The sequence below is a fragment of the Protomyctophum parallelum genome, assembly GCF_964188405.1.
Source record: "Protomyctophum parallelum genome assembly, chromosome: 7".
NCBI classification, from domain to species: Eukaryota; Metazoa; Chordata; class Actinopteri; order Myctophiformes; family Myctophidae; genus Protomyctophum; species Protomyctophum parallelum.
Genome location: NC_139705.1, coordinates 15515149 through 15533440, shown reverse-complemented (window position 1 = coordinate 15533440; position 18292 = coordinate 15515149). Strand labels below are relative to the sequence as shown.

Genomic DNA, 18292 nt, shown 5'->3' with positions numbered 1-18292 from the left:
TGTTGCGCAATGCAAGCACCACGGTGATCTGTATTATTTTTTTATTCCGATATTTAGGCTCATTTCCATGACCGTCTCGAAGCCAAATGAGTCCACGCCTCGCCTCGCCTCACCGCCTCGCTCTGTTCCGTGACAGAGTTTTGTGAATGGCTATGCTTAGTGTTTCCATTAGCAGTGGATCTGGCATCACCGTAGGAAGTCCCTTCCACAAACTACAGCCACGTTAGCCCATTGAGAACTGTGAGAACTGCCCATTCTACCAATGCCTTCTAAGTCAGTAGTTTTTCAGTAGTCTTTCAAAATAGATTAAAAATAGAAGATGCACAAGCTGTGTCCAAAATGTATTTAAAGCACCACTTCACAACTTTTCCTCACTAATGTTCATGATAAAATGCCACAATCTTTTTCCCGCTGTGTCTCATAGGAGGGCTGTGGGTGGGCAGTTCAGAAACCCGTCCAGCAGTGACATCATCGATGGGGAATCCACGCTAATAGAAACTGCAGGCTTTCTATTGCTGAAATGTTGCAATGCGATAATGGAAGCCATCGTTCTCACGATAATACAAATCTAAATATTTTGACAAAATATCTAACAATGATGTCACTGGTGGACGGGTTTCTGAACTGCCCACAGCCCTCCTATGAGACACACACCGTATAATTATTTTTGGGAATTTTATTATGAACATTAGTGAGGACCAATTATATGAAGATAAAGTGGTGAAGTGGTCCATTAAAGACACGGCCCCTCACGTGTTAGAAGGACAATATTTTATTTATTTATTTATTTATTTGACAGGGACAACGCTCATTAATCAACATGTCAGTTTTCACATCAATGTAAATGGGCCAGAGTTAGCCAAAGCTAAATTTCATCTGTAGTCCCTGGGCAGGCTCTTAAAAAGTAAATGATAAAAGAAAGACAGAGTGTAGGGCGCCTGCACACAACACCATGCGTTGATGCCATGTGTGCATACAGTATGTGCAGGCACCCAACACTATGTCCATACAAAAACACAGTACAACAGATAAAAGAAAGACAAAGTGTGGGGCGCCTGCACTCAACACCATGCGTTGATGCCATGTGTGCATATGTGCAGGCACCCAACACCATGACCATACACAATACAATACAATACAGATGGTACAGGGGACAGAACAACTGCAAAGTGAAATGAGAAATGACACCGAATACTAATTAGTGCTGATAGTTACTCATGATTACAGATTTGAATTGTTTTTAGCCACCTTTTCAGGTTGAATTTGAAGGTCAGATAGTTGGAAGTTGGAATATCAGTCAACAGCACTAAGGACGGGTGTTTTAAATGAGTTAACAGATTCAAATGGAATTTGAAGTTAACAATGGGTTTGTAAAGGAAGATGGCGTGTCTGATAAAATTAATCTAAAATATCTAAATTACTTTAGAATATGTCTGTGGTGCTCACAAAAGCCAGAGTAGATTTGAAAATGAACCCAAACTTGTTTGAAAGTGAAATTGACCTTTTAAATTAAGTGGTCACTGGTCAGATGGGTGGGCCGTGAACACTTTCAATATGTTCAGATCTAGAAAATGTTGAGAACAACAGTGGGTTTAAACGTTGGGTTTTATAGCTTTAATAGCTACCTGCTCATGATAAGTTCAAACACTGTCACCGCCAGGTCTTAGGCGTGGCAGTGATTATTTTTGGCACCGTGTCCATCTGTCCGTGTGTCAGTCGCGACATTGTAAATCCTGCACGGGTTGTGCTTACCACGCCCTGCTTCTGTGGCCAACGCGGAAGTGCCTCTCACCAATGTCCATCGGTCTGAGCAAACACTCCAACCTTCTGAGCGCAACTTGTACAACTGCTGAGCAACATAATGAGCGCACAGTACATTTCAAGCACAACTCAATACAACAACTGTTAACTATGGACGACACCATTACACTTGTTTACAATAGGGTCCACCATTTTCAATTCATCAGAGGGTCCCAGTCCAGAGATGAAAATTATAATGAAATGACCTAGGCTAATTTATATCAATTTAATTTGGAAAGTTTAGAAAAGCCTATTTTTTGCACTAAAGTAATATCTTGAATAACTAAATAAATCTAGGTTTTAAGGCTAGACTGGCATTGTAGAGATGGAGATTCGAGGTGGACTAGTGAGAGATGAGATTATCTGTCCTTCATTGTGGGACTGCAGAACTCTGGAGATATGCCAACACAGCAAATACCATGTGAAGTGTGAATGTTCAGCTTGCAGTTTTTTTGTTCATACCTGGAGGAGTAAAAGTGCGTTATCTCTGCTGTGCACAGGGGACCATGTGATTAATTATACCCATATAATACCCAAACCAGCTGTACCAACGCTAAAGAATGTAGGACCGCCACATTTTCAAACTGTCCACATTTGTTCACGGCGTCTGACCAGATAGCTACTGTACACACTAGTAGGCTGCACCGGGGCTAAAGCTCCCTCTGCACTGTGTGTGTGTGTGTGTGTGTGTGTGTGTGTGTGTGTGTGTGTGTGTGTGTGTGTGTGTGTGTGTGTGTGTGTGTGTGTGTGTGTGTGTGTGTGTGTGTGTGTGTGTGTGTGTGTGTGTGTGTGTGTGTGTGTGTGTGAGACGATTGCAAAGCGGAGGGTAGTTAGTTATAGGCAGACAATTGAGACAAAGTAACACAACAGAAGCAACCCAATTACAATACACAAATAGATCTCTGGTGTTGTTAATGTGCGCTACACAGATTTGTTCTGCGTGGGACGTTCCTGAGCCGTGTGCACGGGCGCACGTTAGGGGGAACATTGCCTCTCACCTACAGCAACTGTGGACTAGACCTTACAGTATTTAACTGTATGGACACTTTTTACAAAATGTTTTTTTTTATATTACTCCTACATATTTCGTTTGCAGGATCTGTCCTTTTTGAGCAAAAAATGCCTCAAATTATGAATGCAGCATGTGATTTCCGTGAAACACATTCCCACTAGGCAGAGGAAGAATAAATGCCACCCTTTTCACATTGGCCTGTTATAGCAACACCAGCAGGTTCATTTGGGAATACACATTTTTGGAACAAATTCAATTATAGTACCAACCTCCGAGGAACACTTTTTCTATGTCTTTATGTTGCTTCTGTCAGTACTCATCTAGAACTACGCTCCCAGAACCTGCCCCTTTGGTGCACCGTGCGTTCCTCCTGGTCCGCCCATAGAACTCGGGGAGGATTGCTCCACGGTCCTGGAATCAGCCCCAGAATGTCATTAGACTGGAGCACTTAATCCCTTTGGGAGATTTTAAGCTCTTACTTCAGACGTTTGAATTGGAGGTCTGCAGCTGTTTGACTTGAGTTTGTATCAATGTGCAATTTGTGTTTTTGCTTTGTTTTTATACATTGTATTTTATGTTCCCTTCTTGCTGATAACTTGATCGAGAGCTCCCTGTGAAAGAGAACATCTCAATGGGACCCTCCTGGTTGAATAAAGGAGAAATAAAATGAAACGTATGTAAGCACAGCAGATTTTGCCGATAATATTCAATGACCGAAATAATAAGATTGCGGATACAAGTGGCCAAAATGATGTGAGAGACTCGGGAGTAGAACCGCTGCTCCTTGACTTGGAAATTTAATTCACATTACAAGATTCAGTGAAGAAAATTACTAAGAAAAAATACAGAAAAATGTCAAATGTATGGAGTGGCCCCTTAAAAAAAAGCATCACCCACTGTTACATGAGGAATAGCCTACCGGTATTTATAAAAGCTACAGAAAATTAAAAGCATGGTGGCTCCCTCACACATGTAGCCAACGTTGCCAGAGCAAGAAGGCAAAGCAATAACAGTTTATTGTGCTAGACGACCAGCCACTGCTGCATGTGTGGAGAGTGCAGAAGCCATTGGTTTCACTACCGAAAAAGATACAAAGATACAGTGTATTTGTAGATGTAGCTTAAGCAGCAGCTATAAAGGTTGGATGCATCTTTGCATCTTCATGCCGCTGGCTTCCATTGACAATGCATGGTAGACTGTATCTTTGCATCTGGGTTGACATGGGCAGATGCAAACATACAGTCAGAGTTGGTTTCAACTTCAGCTACAAAGAGAGCAAGCTACAAATGTGCCATGTAGCTTTGCATCTTCCAGCGTGACCGGAGTGATTGTGGACAGAGTTTCTCCCTGTGTGTGGAGAGACGACACTGGTGTGCTTGCAGATTACCTGACCGACTGAAACTCTTGTCACAATGTTTGCAGTAGTAAGGTTTTTCTCCAGTGTGGATACGCTGGTGTTTCGTCAGGTCACTTGATGCTGTGAAACGTTTGTCACATTGTTGACAGTGGTAAGGTTTTTCTCCAGTGTGGATACGCTGGTGCTTCTCAGGTCACTTGATACAGTGAAACTCTTGTCACACTGTTTGCAGTAGTATGGTTTTTCTCCGGTGTGGATACGCTGGTGTGTCCTCAGGGAACTTGATCCAGTGAAACTTTTGTCACATTGTTTACAATTGAAAGGTTTTTCTCCAGTATGGATACGCTGATGTGCCTGCAGATGATCTGCTACATTCTTGCTAAACTTTTGATGGCTGTAAGATTCTGGTTCATCTGTGTATCCTTGTTTCTGGCTGGTTACAGAGCAGTTTGAGACAGGCTGCTGAAGGGGTCTGTTCTTTCCTCAGCGTTTGGCAGTATATGTTGTTTTGGCTCCTCTTCTTGGGTTCATGGAGGAAGGTGAAGGCACAGGCATATGGACACTCAGAGTGAGAGACCTGAGAGTCTCCATCCATCATCAAGTCTTCTGCTATGAATGGACGTTGACGGGAATGAAGTGGGGACAGGTTGTCAGCACTAGACGTCTCTGCCGGTTCCATATATGGAGCTCTGGCTCAACCACACACAAATATGGAGTTTGTGATGCCAGATTTAGATAGGTTTGTTAGTTACGGCGGATATCTCCATACATGGAGTATCAAAGCCTTTGTTACAGCCACTGGTCTGGAGTGGAAAGTCTGACCCCTTAGTTGATAAGGGAATAATGGAATTATGCATTTCCGTGTGTTGGTCGGGAATGGAGCATGTGACATCACGTGATATCATCAGGGGTGGAGATCCCAGAGATGTCATCAATATTGGCCAGCAATATTAAGCCCATATATGGAGATCCCTGATGTCATCAATATTGGCCAGCAACTCTACATCTGACCTCAAACTTCAAACTTTTAGATCTCCATTTATGGAGCTGACCTGTTCTGACATTCCATTGGTGTGTGTGTGTGTGTGTGTGTGTGTGTGTGTGTGTGTGTGTGTGTGTGTGTGTGTGTGTGTGGTGCGCGTGTGTGTGTGTGGTGCGCGTGGGTGCGTGTGTGCGTGCGCAGGTGGATGCTCTGCGTGTGCGTCTGGAGGAGAAGGAGCAGTTCTTGACCAAGAAGACCAAGCAGCTGACCGACCTGACGGAGGAGAAGAGCACCCTGGGAGGAGAGATCAGAGACATGAAGGACATGCTGGAGGTCAAGGAGAGGAAGGTCAACGTGCTGCAGAAGAAGGTACGTACGCACTCATGCACATACACGCACCCCTCGCGCTGTTCTTGTGGTACCTCTACGTCATAATGTCACCTCACGCATTCACAAAGCAAAGACCCAGCGGTGGTGCGCTCTCTTGCTCGTGTATGTTCAAGCTTTGACCACTACGGTCGGTGGCTTCAACGTTGCCCAGCCGTTCTGGGGGCTTGTGGGACATTCTTTGAGCATGTAATAATGTCGTGATTTCCTGTTTTGGTTTGAAGCTATAAGGCTGGTCACAGGGGAGGAAGTGCACGGTAGTTGTTCGGTTGAAGTTTTTGGTTGTATTTCATTATACACTATATTGTGTGTTGCCGCCATCGTTGCTTTGGTGTGAATGCTGCTGAGAGGTCAGGGTACAGTAGGTGTTGATCACACGTGTGTTATACGCTGTTGGCTGAGCGGTGGTTCCCCTGTAATCCTCACACTACACCATGTCCTGTTGGTTGAGCGGTGGTTCCCCTGTAATCCTCACACTACACCATGTCCTGTTGGCTGAGCGGTGGTTCCCCTGTAATCCTCACACTACACCATGTCCTGTTGGCTGAGCGGTGGTGTCCCTGTAATCCTCACACTACACCATGTCCTGTTGGTTGAGTGGTGGTTCCCCTGTAATCCTCACACTACACCATGTCCTGTTGGTTGAGCGGTGGTGTCCCTGTAATCCTCACACTACACCATGTCCTGTTGGCTGAGCGGTGGTTCCCCTGTAATCCTCACACTACACCATGTCCTGTTGGTTGAGCGGTGGTGTCCCTGTAATCCTCACACTACACCATGTCCTGTTGGCTGAGCGGTGGTGTCCCTGTAATCCTCACACTACACCATGTCCTGTTGGTTGAGTGGTGGTTCCCCTGTAATCCTCACACTACACCATGTCCTGTTGGTTGAGCGGTGGTGTCCCTGTAATCCTCACACTACACCATGTCCTGTTGGCTGAGCGGTGGTTCCCCTGTAATCCTCACACTACACCATGTCCTGTTGGCTGAGCGGTGGTTCCCCTGTAATCCTCACACTACACCATGTCCTGTTGGTTGAGCGGTGGTGTCCCTGTAATCCTCACACTACACCATGTCCTGTTGGTTGAGCGGTGGTTCCCCTGTAATCCTCACAGTACACCATGTCCTGTTGGCTGAGCGGTGGTTCCCCTGTAATCCTCACACTACACCATGTCCTGTTGGCTGAGCGGTGGTGTCCCTGTAATCCTCACACTACACCATGTCCTGTTGGTTGAGCGGTGGTGTCCCTGTAATCCTCACACTACACCATGTCCTGTTGGTTGAGTGGTGGTTCCCCTGTAATCCTCACACTACACCATGTCCTGTTGGTTGAGCGGTGGTGTCCCTGTAATCCTCACACTACACCATGTCCTGTTGGTTGAGCGGTGGTTCCCCTGTAATCCTCACACTACACCATGTCCTGTTGGTTGAGCGGTGGTTCCCCTGTAATCCTCACACTACACCATGTCCTGTTGGCTGAGCGGTGGTGTCCCTGTAATCCTCACACTACACCATGTCCTGTTGGTTGAGCGGTGGTGTCCCTGTAATCCTCACACTACACCATGTCCTGTTGGTTGAGTGGTGGTTCCCCTGTAATCCTCACACTACACCATGTCCTGTTGGTTGAGCGGTGGTTCCCCTGTAATCCTCACACTACACCATGTCCTGTTGGTTGAGCGGTGGTTCCCCTGTAATCCTCACACTACACCATGTCCTGTTGGTTGAGCAGTGGTTCCCCTGTAATCCTCACACTACACCATGTCCTGTTTCATCCACCCATGCTCTTTCATGTACCTTAATGACTTTAAGAAGGTTAGGTACACAGAGCGAGCCCACTGGCCACCTGTGGTGTGTGTGTGTTCTCCAAGGACCAATTACACACTCTCTCGCTCTCCTCTCTCTCTCATCATAAAACCCACAACAATCACAATTGTTGACCCCACAGGTACAGTAAGTAATACAAAACATGCGCGTGTGTGTGCGCGTGTGTGTGTACATGCGTTGTGTGCGCGCACGTGTGTGCGCTTGTGTATGTTATTAAATACAGTAGGTGACCTTTAGCTTCCCCACCCTGTGGGTGTCACCCATTGGCTCGTTGCTGGAGGCCCTTAACGAGCTCATTTGTAGTGGGTGATACCAGAGAGTGGGTGGGTGTGTCCCCGCTGCAGTCTGACCTTTCAGGAGTATCTGTCTATTGAAAGGACGTCGTATCGCTGTTTATGACTGGATGGAATCATCATTTATGTCCCAAAAACAAACATTCATCATGATGGTCAAGGAAAACAATCTGACGTCCGCATGTTGCAGCGTTGGTGTGTGTGTGTGCGTGTGTGCGTGCGTGTGCACAAGACTCTCCCAGCTGCGAGTGTAAATCATCCAACTTAACGTCTGTAATGAGTCAACTACAGTATAGGATGGCTATGATGATGTCACAAACCCACCCACCGCCATTCAGCTCAGCACGCACCCCAACCTCCGTAGGGGATTAACCATGGTGTGTGTGTGTGTGTGTGTGTGTGTGTGTGCGCACGCGTGTGTGTGGCCCTCTACAGTACTTTCTCATGTTTTTTCAGCATGCATAGTTTGGCAGTCTGTAATTTGCCAAACTTCCTTTTCAGCCTGCACCTGGATTTGAGTGCATGTGCGTGCACGAGCGTGGAAGCACGCACGCACACACACGCAGACACATACTCAGACACACAGGCACGCACAGACACACACACACACAGACAGACAGACAGACAGACACAGACAGACAGACAGACCATTACATGTAGCGGATCCACAAGCTATAAAGTTTCCATCTCCTGTTGTTGAACAGCTTCACTTGCTTTGCAGTGTTGATTTTGACAGCAATTTAGTTTTAGTCGTAGTATTTTGAATAAAACTTCATTTAGTTTTAGTCATATTTTAATCATCTGCAATGCTTTAGTTTTAGTCTAGTTTTAGTTGACTAAATATCATAAGTAGTTGGTCGGCTAATTCTACAGTTAATTTTGGCGGGCCTTGATGGAGTCTTAATGGCAGATTTTACTTTACGTGTCGCAGCGCAACGTGTTGTAAGCTTGTAGGTCTGCTATTTTCAGAGCACAACACCGGAGTGCAACCAAACATAACATTATTATATATTTTTTGTTCTACTGGATCTCTTCACCACTAGTCAGGGTTTTAGTTTTATTCTAGTTTTTATTTGTTGACCAAATTGTCAATATCTTTAGATCGAGATTTGATTAAAGAGCATTATTCCAGCTTTCCCGCCTATGGTATCCTATGGTATCAGACAGGATTGTGTTAATTCTTGGAAATGCCAGTTCTAACAGACGATGGAGCTGCCACGGGTGTTTCCAAAAATACTACTGAAATGTATGGTACACTTTATGACCTATTTTAATAACTGCACAGCAACAGAAAGAAACTGATGCATTTCAGGCCTTACTAAAAACTCACACTCGTGTGAAGTGAGGGGCGCCCAGATTTTTTGGGGCATGTTGATGTTCTCATGTCTGTGAAAAAATAAAAACATTTATTGTTGTTGCTATGACAATATCTAATCTAAACAGAAGCTGTGCATACAGTATGTGGGTCAATAGACCAGACCTCAGAGACTAATACATGGAAAAAGGTTGATGTTCAGATTAATTTGCACTATGGAATAATTTCACTGACGGGTTTCCTGTGTATTTATAGCTCTGGCCACAGTCTGTGCACATTTCCCATAGGCCATAAAAAAGTTAACTGTCTGGAGTGGGTATTTTGAGGACAAACCATTCGTTTTATAGTGAGATTAGATTACTCTTAGCTCAGCCTTTCTTAAACTACGGCTCGGGACCCAGAGTAGATCGCAGGCCCACTCACTCAAACCAGACACAATCAGACACAGTTTTTACTGAACAAAGAATGATAACTTCAAGAGAGTACATTGGGACCAGTGTTACGTTCGTCGTCTAAAATTATGGCGAAACATGTCATCTACCCTTTTCACTGACAAAAAAAAAAACTAAATTAAAACTCATCATTTTGTGACCGTCGAGATCATGGATTCCACAATGCTACGCCAGACTTCCCGGTCCTTTATTGCCACCCCCAGTTCCTGCCTACTGAAGCATGTGTCCCTAGCGATGACATCAGGGAACGACAGCTTTCTACCTCTGGTCCGCCCTGAGGCAGGACTCCAGGGAAGCAGAAGACCGTGCTCTTCTGGATCGGACTAGTGAAGAAACACGGGGAAGGTTGCCGTATATTAGATTAGTCGATGCAGTCAAAACAGATTTTGCGCTCTAAATTAAAACGAATTACGATGGCTATGATCTAACAACCAAATGTTAGCTGGAGGGACCAGTGGAGAAGAGATCCAGTAGAACTAAAAGACAAGTCATTTTATGTTCGGTTATGTGTCACTCGCTGAAAATAGCCTATCTACTGCTGCAACACATTGTAAGCTTGTAGATCTGCTATTTTCGGCATGTATGCGGCGAGTATACTTTATCAGGCATTTCAACACCATTACGGCCCAACAAAAGACATTTTAGTCTCCAAATCTAGTGTTGACTTAGTCGACAAAAATATTATGGTATGTAGTAGACTAAAACCAGTCTCAAAGTAAATATATTCAGATGACTAAAATGTGACAAGCTATATGGAATTGTAGTCAAAACACTATGACTAAAACTACATAAAAATGTGCCTGGCAGTACAGTCAGTGTCCGGAACATTTCTTATATGAAAAAGTACAAACAGAAAGGTAGGATGGATGCAGATAGTCATGCATGTCATTATTACGGGACGGAACGGAATCATACACAGCTAGGTGTCTTCACCGACAATTCGGGGAGTTCCGTATTTACCGTATTTACTCACCTCACCTCTGAAGGTGAGGTGAAGAGCTGCGTAACCGCCATGCCCACGCAAAAAGATTTGCGCGCGGAGCTTACGCACAACCTGCACACTGCAGCCGGATTACATTGATTATAGTGGCAGTGCATACTGTACCGCTGCGGAGCCAATTCCGTCCCCGGTGTAGCATGGCCCTTACAAATGCAACGTGAGTAAATGTACTTCTTCTCTAGGGCAGCGGTGGCATAAAGGTTAGAGCAGGGTTTCTCAAAGTGGGTGATAGATTCCAAGTACAGTAGATTCCAAGTGTCCTGCGTCACCCCTGGACTTGCGTCACGGAATCTATCAATATCACATCCGTTTAACCACGTTAGCGGCTATTTTCTGCCGTATGACTTGGCGTAAATCAGCCTTGTGTCACAGTGGTTAGCGAGGAAGAATCGCAAGTTTATGTTGAACCTCAGAGCAGCGTCATTGGCAGTGTCCAACAGACAGACACTGTGCGTTTAATTTTCTTAATTGCCCAATTTAGAGTCTGTGTTGACGTGTGGATTTAGCGCATAATATAATTATACTGTTTATACCGTATATTTTTATACAGGCCCTGTTTTCTTTTCCTGCTGCGGTTCATATTTTGTCATACCACCAGTGGTGGAAAAAGTATTCAAGTAAAAGTATCAATACTGCAATGTAGAAATACTCTTGAGCTAAAGTAGCTAAAGCTAAAGTAGCTAAAGTACGAAAGTAGGCTATATCAAAATGTACTTAAAGTACGTTCATAATATTTTAAATGTATGAAATGTACAAAAAATAATATTGAAAAGAGCAGATCTACAAGCTCACAATGTGTCTCACTGTGACACAATGTGAGAGTGTATATCGGCTATTTTCAAATTGCCGAAATGTAGGGCTGAAGTGGTTAATATGTGTAACCACAATATTTGTCAAATAATTGCAGTGAACAATATTTTCCTCTGAGATGTATACAGTAGAGAAGAAGTAAGTGGAATTTGGCAATACTCAAGTAAAGTACAAATGCCTTAAAAATGCTTAGCGGTAAGTATGTACTTTACACCACCGTGTCTGTGGCACAGTGTCAATCACCCAAAAAAAGGAGCGGAAGGCAAACTCTTTGACTAAATAAGAAATAAATACTAACAAACCAACCTTTGCATAAAGCTACAGTTGTAACTTTCAGATGAAGTATTTCATACGGTAGCTCAGATGTTATTTTGATTTCTCATCTTCGGAGCATAAGGCGCTCTCTCTCTCTCTCTCTCTCTCTCTCTCTCTCTGTACCAAGTCTATGGACTTTTGATTTTGTCTTATTCAAGTAGACCAGTGGTTTTCAACCAGTGGTCCAGGGACCACCAGTGGTCCTTGAAATGAACCCTTAAAGATCTTTAACTCTTGAGAGCGTAAAATGAAACCAAATGGACCTGTACGGGTCCATTTGGTTTCATTTTACGCTCCCAAGAGTTAAATTATTATTATGCTGTATTACTTAATTTACAAGAAGTCTACACAATTTGAGAATGTAGAAGAATTGTTACAGTATTTTGATCAACAAAATATTATTTCGTTTTGGGTCTGAGAGGCTAAACATGGTCAAATGGTGGTCCGTGGCTCAAATGCCGAATAAATAATGGGACTTGAAATGAAAAGGGTTGAAAACCACTGAATAGACTAATACAATCATTTATTGTGATAATTGACAGTGATATACAGTATATTTATCAAGAAACATCTAATTTAATCAATCAGTAGAGTGCTACAGGGGCGGCATCTTTTTGAAGGCCTTCCCAGAAGATGTGAATTTTGCATTGTGTTTTTGAAGAAAATACAGTATGCTCGGCATGTCATGATTATGATTATAATCTCCACCAACGTCATTGTTACTGTTTTGGTTTAGTTTAGTTGTTTCCCCACATACACAATTCATATTTAAAAATGCACATAATGGCTTCAGAATTCATGGTTGCTACAGTATATTAACACTCGATTAATTACAAAATGTACAACTCTCATCAGAAACACTGATGACAAAATAAAATAAAAAATACATTGGAAATAGGATGAGGAAATGAGCTGCAAACTCAGGTTTTGAGACTATATGAACTCAGTCTATTTGTCACTTTGCACATGCTATATACATTTACTACAACTACAGTCAATATGGGTTGAATTATCTCTCTCTCTCTCTCTCTCTCTCTCTCTCTCTCTCTCTCTCTCTCTCTCTCTCTCTCTCTCTCTCTCTCTCTCTCTCTCTCTCTCTCTCTCTCTGCCTATCCACTTGTCAGGCTATATTGCTTGGGGTGGCTCAGCGTAGCAACTTGCAATGTGCCTGGTCTACAAGATATGCTACACCACAGACACCTGTCAAACTACTTAAAAAAAACCTCAATGCCGTCCACAATCACAACACCAGAGGGAGCATGCACAGATCACGTTCAACCCAGATTTGGCTCAAACAAGGAGTGAAATGTACTGTCCTGCCATGCCACAAAATATATGGAAGTGTAATCCCTACTCTCCTCCAATACAGCTCTAAAAGAACACTTACTGGTGGAATTGGCCCCTGTAAATAGTAAAAGCCGACCCCACCCCCCAAACTGTTTAAAGCACATATGTTTCTTTTTGATTGAACGGTCTATATGACGTTGCCTGCCATTAAATGACTTGACTACATAAGGACCCCAATGGAAACAAGCCATAGGCTTTCTTGGGTTTAAAATTCTCTTGGCAGATTAACTGTACTTCGCTGTGCTTCCTTTTGCGGACTGCTAATAACGTATTCAATCAATCAACCCTATACGGTGAGAGGCGGCTGAGAAAGTAAAGCGTGTTAGCCGTGGCTAGTTATCGTACTTTTTTTGTATACCGACAGGTGTTACCCTTCATTAGCCACACTGTAAACACTGACCCACCGGCCACCTTCCCCGCACCCTTGATTGGTTTTCCAAACTTCCTACTTCCCAGCACTCCTAAGGGGCCATAACTTACAGCTCTGTGTCCCAGGAGGGAGAGGCAGCGCTGCGTTTCCTCTCCCCTCCCTGCCTGCGCTCCAGACTCCATAAGTCAGCGCTGGGCCCGCGGTGAAGGACATCCACTGACCCCATTGTGTTTGAAGTCCACCCCGGCGCAGGATGGAGTTTCCCCCCCAGACACTGATCTACATGTCAAGGGTGCATTTCCTGAATAATGGGTGACTTCATGTTTCTCTCTCGGCAATAAAGACAAATCCCACCCCTCGCCTCGACAGAGACTCAAAGGTCCTTGTCGAGGTTGAGACGTGCGTACTGTACATGCAGCCCGTTTGGGTGGCTTAACCCGGTGATTCTCATGTCAAGGACACCCCCGAATTGATGTGTTTTTGCCTGCGGACCCCCTTCTGAAAATACTTTGTGCATGCAGGGGACCACCATGAGAGTCGAGATATAATTCAAAAGGGTCTGGGAAATGGCCAATCTTGTGGATCAGCTATTTTTCAAATAGACTAAGTATACAATAAGGGGTAGCTTTGTTAAACTGTTCCTCATTTTGCTGGGGAATCCCATGGAACCCCCTCAAGGACCCCCTGGGGGTCCCCGGGAACTCAACTTTGAGAAGCACTGGGTTTTCCCATGAACTCTAACATGCGTCCCTATTCTGGGGGCTAATGTTTGACAAAAAAATGGCCGTTGTACAAGCCTGTGAGCTTGTAAAAAGTGAATAGTGTGTGTGTGTGTGTGTGTGTGTGTGTGTGTGTGTGTGTGTGTGTGTGTGTGTGTGTGTGTGTGTGTGTGTGTGTGTGTGTGTGTGTGTGTGTGTGTGTGTGTGTGTGTGTGTGTGTGTGTGTGTGTGTGTGTGTGTGTGTGTGCGCGCGCGCGCATGTGTGGGTGTATGGGTACCCCTGTATAGACCCTTCTTAAACCCCTGGGGGATTTCGGTCAATCAGTACGTAGAGTTTAAAGGGGAAGTTCACCCCCCAAAACAGACTTTGCATTCTATCAATTACTCGCCCCGCGAAGCCTTGAACTCACGGAGATCTTTTGTCTTTTGCATTCCTGAGCCAATATTCCAATTACTGAAGAACTGAGGTAAATAGGAGGCCAAGGTAAAACTATATCAACAAAAATTCATGAACTCCAAACCAACTCTGGTGTAATCCAAGGAGAACGTCTGCACTGCAGACTCCTATTCAGTTCACCAGATATATTGGAATATTGGGTCAGGAATGCAACAAAAGCAAAAACATCTCCATTAATTCAAGGCTTTATGGGGCGAGTAATTGATTGAAGAAAAAAATAAGTCATTTTTGGAGGGGGGAGGAAGATCCCCTTTTAAGTGGTTAAATGATAAAGTCAACTCTTAAGCCTTTCTTTCTGGGCTTGAGACACAACGTAATCCTTCCCGTCAAGCCCAATGTCGTGTTCACCACCAGATAAAAGGCCACTGCGGGGCGTGTGCGGAGCGGAGCGTTAAACGGCGCATCGTTACTCGATTAGCAGACGTTTTCCTTGTAAAGGCATCAGGCACTGGCGCTGGCCGATAGATGTGGCACACGACACCATGCACTCAGTGCATCAGGCCATAAATCTCCCTCGTATGTGTTCTGTTCCCCCCTCAGAGAGAGAGAGAGAGTCAATATCTAAAACAGACACACACATACACTGCTGTTGGCAGACATGTGTCATCCTTTTGGCTGGTTGTAAATGCTTAATATGATGCATCTCTGTTATAGCAACAGCCCGGCCCCCCGGCAGGCTCTCCCTCCCCTGCAGATAATAGAGATCCCCCATCCCCCACCCCCCACCCCCATGCACACACACCACCACGCCCGCTCCAAAACCCCTGCACCACCCAGGGTGTGTGTGGGTTAGTGACGATGACACTGCGCGATGACAGATCAGAGGGCATGTGATGATAATGCATGTGTGTGTGTGCGTGTGTGTGCGCATGTGCGCTCTCTTTGCACACTTCAGTCATAAGGAATATAAATCGGGATATCTGAGAGGAAAAACAGCCCCGCTGACTGAATGTTGTTTTCATTATAATAAGGCCATGAACAGAAAAAATACCCAATGCACTTCCAGTATGTTTATTGTAACTCTTTATTTAGTTCTGTAGTTGTTGGATGTTGGATGTGTTCGGTACAGGGAATACCCTTTACCTTTCCTCCGTTTAACCCGTTAGACCTAGCTGAAAACAAATATCATCTAAATCCTAAAGATTTCTGAAAAAAAACTGCTCAAACCTTTTCATGTCAAAGACTGCCAAAATGATATGTACTGTATTTGGCCACGGACTCTCCATCTCAAAATATTCTTTCCAGAAGCAAAGAAAAAGGAACCATTGGGGCCGGTATAGCTGAACGGTTAAACTTAAACTAAATGGTATTTTATTGTGGACAGGAACCTATTTCACGTAGGTAAAAACATCCAACTGTTTGGGACCACATCTTTGAGCCATTCCGTTGTTCTTTCTTGGCTTTGATGTTGGGAGGGTATTTCCCTCGTCTTCTCCACAACGTCTGACACATATTTCTGCTGAATGGGCCTGATTATGGAAGTGCTCTCCTTCTCCTGAGCACAATGCTGCTGCAATCACTCTGAGATGTGTGACACTTCACATACTGGACAAATGAGTCCCAGACCAAGAGGAGAGGAGGGAGCAAGCAGTGGTGATTTGGACAGCACATTTCTTTGCATTTATTTTGAATAAAACTTCATTTAGTTTTAGTCATATTTTATGATGTACAGCATGTGCTCCCCTCCCCACCATCGAGACTTTTAAATCTCGCCTAAAGACCAACCTTTATATAACGTGGCTTTTATTTCCGTTTGAGTTTCTGTGGTCTGTTTTTTATTGGCTTCTTTGTCATGTGTTCCTTTTTTTACTGTGTGATCTTGTTTCTGCTTTAGCTTTACAGTGTATTTAGCTTTTTAACTTTGCCGATAAAATCAATGTCATCAAAAAAATAAGTCAAATTACGATATCAAAACCTCATCTCCATATTCTAACTTGTATTTCTTTAATTAATGCCCAAGTCAAATTACGATATCAAAACCTCTTATCTCTATATTCTAACTCAAAACCTCATCTCCATATTCTAACTTGTATTTCTTTAATTAATGCCCTATGTGATCATACTACGACGTCACACAAAAGCATACAAAAGTAGCAGATCTGGAAGCTTTTCCACTACACTTTGAGCGTGTAGATCTGCTTCTTTTGACGTTTCTTCTTTATTTTTTGGTCTGTTCATAATGAGGTTTCCACCCGACAGAGATGATATACTGTACCGTTAGGCCCACACCGATATAGCAGTCAGTTCTCTGCAAAACGAGAGTGCTGGTGGGGAGGAAACGCTCGCTCGGCTGCCAAGTCAGCCAAGTCTCAAGAATGAATCGGACAAATCAAGCCCCCAACGGCGTAATGTCCCATTTCGCTTCATGAAATGACATGCACGATGCATCACTGTGGGAAGGTTTCTGTGTTATGTTATGTACAGCCGGACGAGTGCTATAGCTGGCTGCGTGCAACTCACTGGTGGTGCCATAATACTTTGCCTTCGAGAGAGAGAGAGAGAGAGAGAGAGAGAGAGACACTGACACACACAGTGAGAGACAGGGCTGTTATCATTTTGCTTGGGGGGGGGGGGGGGGCCTCGGTTACAGATGGTCACAGGCGTGCCGTGCATGGCGGATCAGATGGACTGTCTGTAAGCGAGGTGGCAGTGATGTCATGGTCTGGAACGATGTTGATTTTGTCGACGAAAGTTAAGACGAAAAATGTCCGTCTATGTCACTGAGGAAAATGTTAGGTTGGTACTATAGTGTTATGTTAGGGAGGGACTACCTTTGCTGGACCCCCGGACCCCACTTTGAGAACCAGTTGGGCCTAATGCATATCAAAATGGGTGTCCTTGAAAAATAAATAAACATTTAATATTTTTTTTGAATCACTGGTTTAAAGAATGTTGCTGGGGCTAAGAGCATGCAGGCGCATGTGTGCGCGTGCACGTGTGTGTGTGTGTGTGTGTGTGTGTGTGTGTGTGTGCGTGTGTATTTTTTTACACAACTTTACGTAGCAACAACAGGGAACAGTGAGATCTCTGTTTCTTGCAGGCCTCTCTTGGCCCACGCGACCGTGACCAACGCATAACGATGCACTTATTTATTTATTTGTTCATTTTTGGTTCTCTTTCGTATGGGGTGGGGGCGGTGGAGCTTGGGGGGGGGGGGGGGGGGGGGTGAGGTAGGTGGGGGTGGGTTTATGCCATACACAGCCAGCCAGTTTGTGGTGTGGTTTTGGCATACATGCGTTATTCATGTTCAAACATTGTGGTCATTCTCCAATCCATATTCATGCTCTTAAAAAGCCCGGGTTCTGTGTGCGTGTGCGTGCGTGTGTGCGTGCGTGCACGTATGCTGTGTGCGCGTACGCTGTGTGCGTATAGCAACCCCTATCACGTTCCCTCCCTATAGCAGCCACAGACAGAGAGATTCAGTTACGTCTGCCTGCTTGGGCAGGGCCGTGTTTTGCGCACGGTTGTGTGTCGCGCGCAGAGTGAGTGAGTGTGTGTGCACATGCATCTGTGTACGCTTTTGTGTTTGCATTTGCGGGCCTGTTCGTTGCTTGTCCACGTGGTTCTACCACTGTGTGTGAGTGTGGAGAGACTAGTAGTAATACAAGTTTACTTGTGAGGGTAAAATGAACAGTAGAATAGTATAGACATAGCAAGGAGTGTTCTCCTGGTCTTCACAAGACAAGCTGTCATTTTATGGTAACACATGTTTGTAGATTTAGGCTCAGAGTTAAGAAAACATTCAGGTTGGGGATCAGACAGTCAGAGGTTCGGAGCTTGATCTGTAGTTAGTTATGCCTCGGAAAATGGAGCGGGGGGTTTATGCCTTTATTGAGATGTACACAGTCTGACA

The 18292-nt window shown here is 44.4% G+C and overlaps 1 protein-coding gene across 1 annotated transcript in view; it reads left to right on the top strand.

Annotated features, from left to right (window-relative positions):
• Positions 1–18292, top strand: part of LOC310861947 (ERC protein 2-like) — a gene marked incomplete at both ends in the record, with an annotated part of 338757 nt that overhangs the window by 87184 nt on the left and 233281 nt on the right. Inside the window, one exon of the mRNA XM_083769684.1 lies at positions 5353–5520. Coding sequence (XP_083625810.1) covers positions 5353–5520 — 168 coding nt within the window. The remainder of the gene's footprint in view (positions 1–5352; positions 5521–18292) is intronic.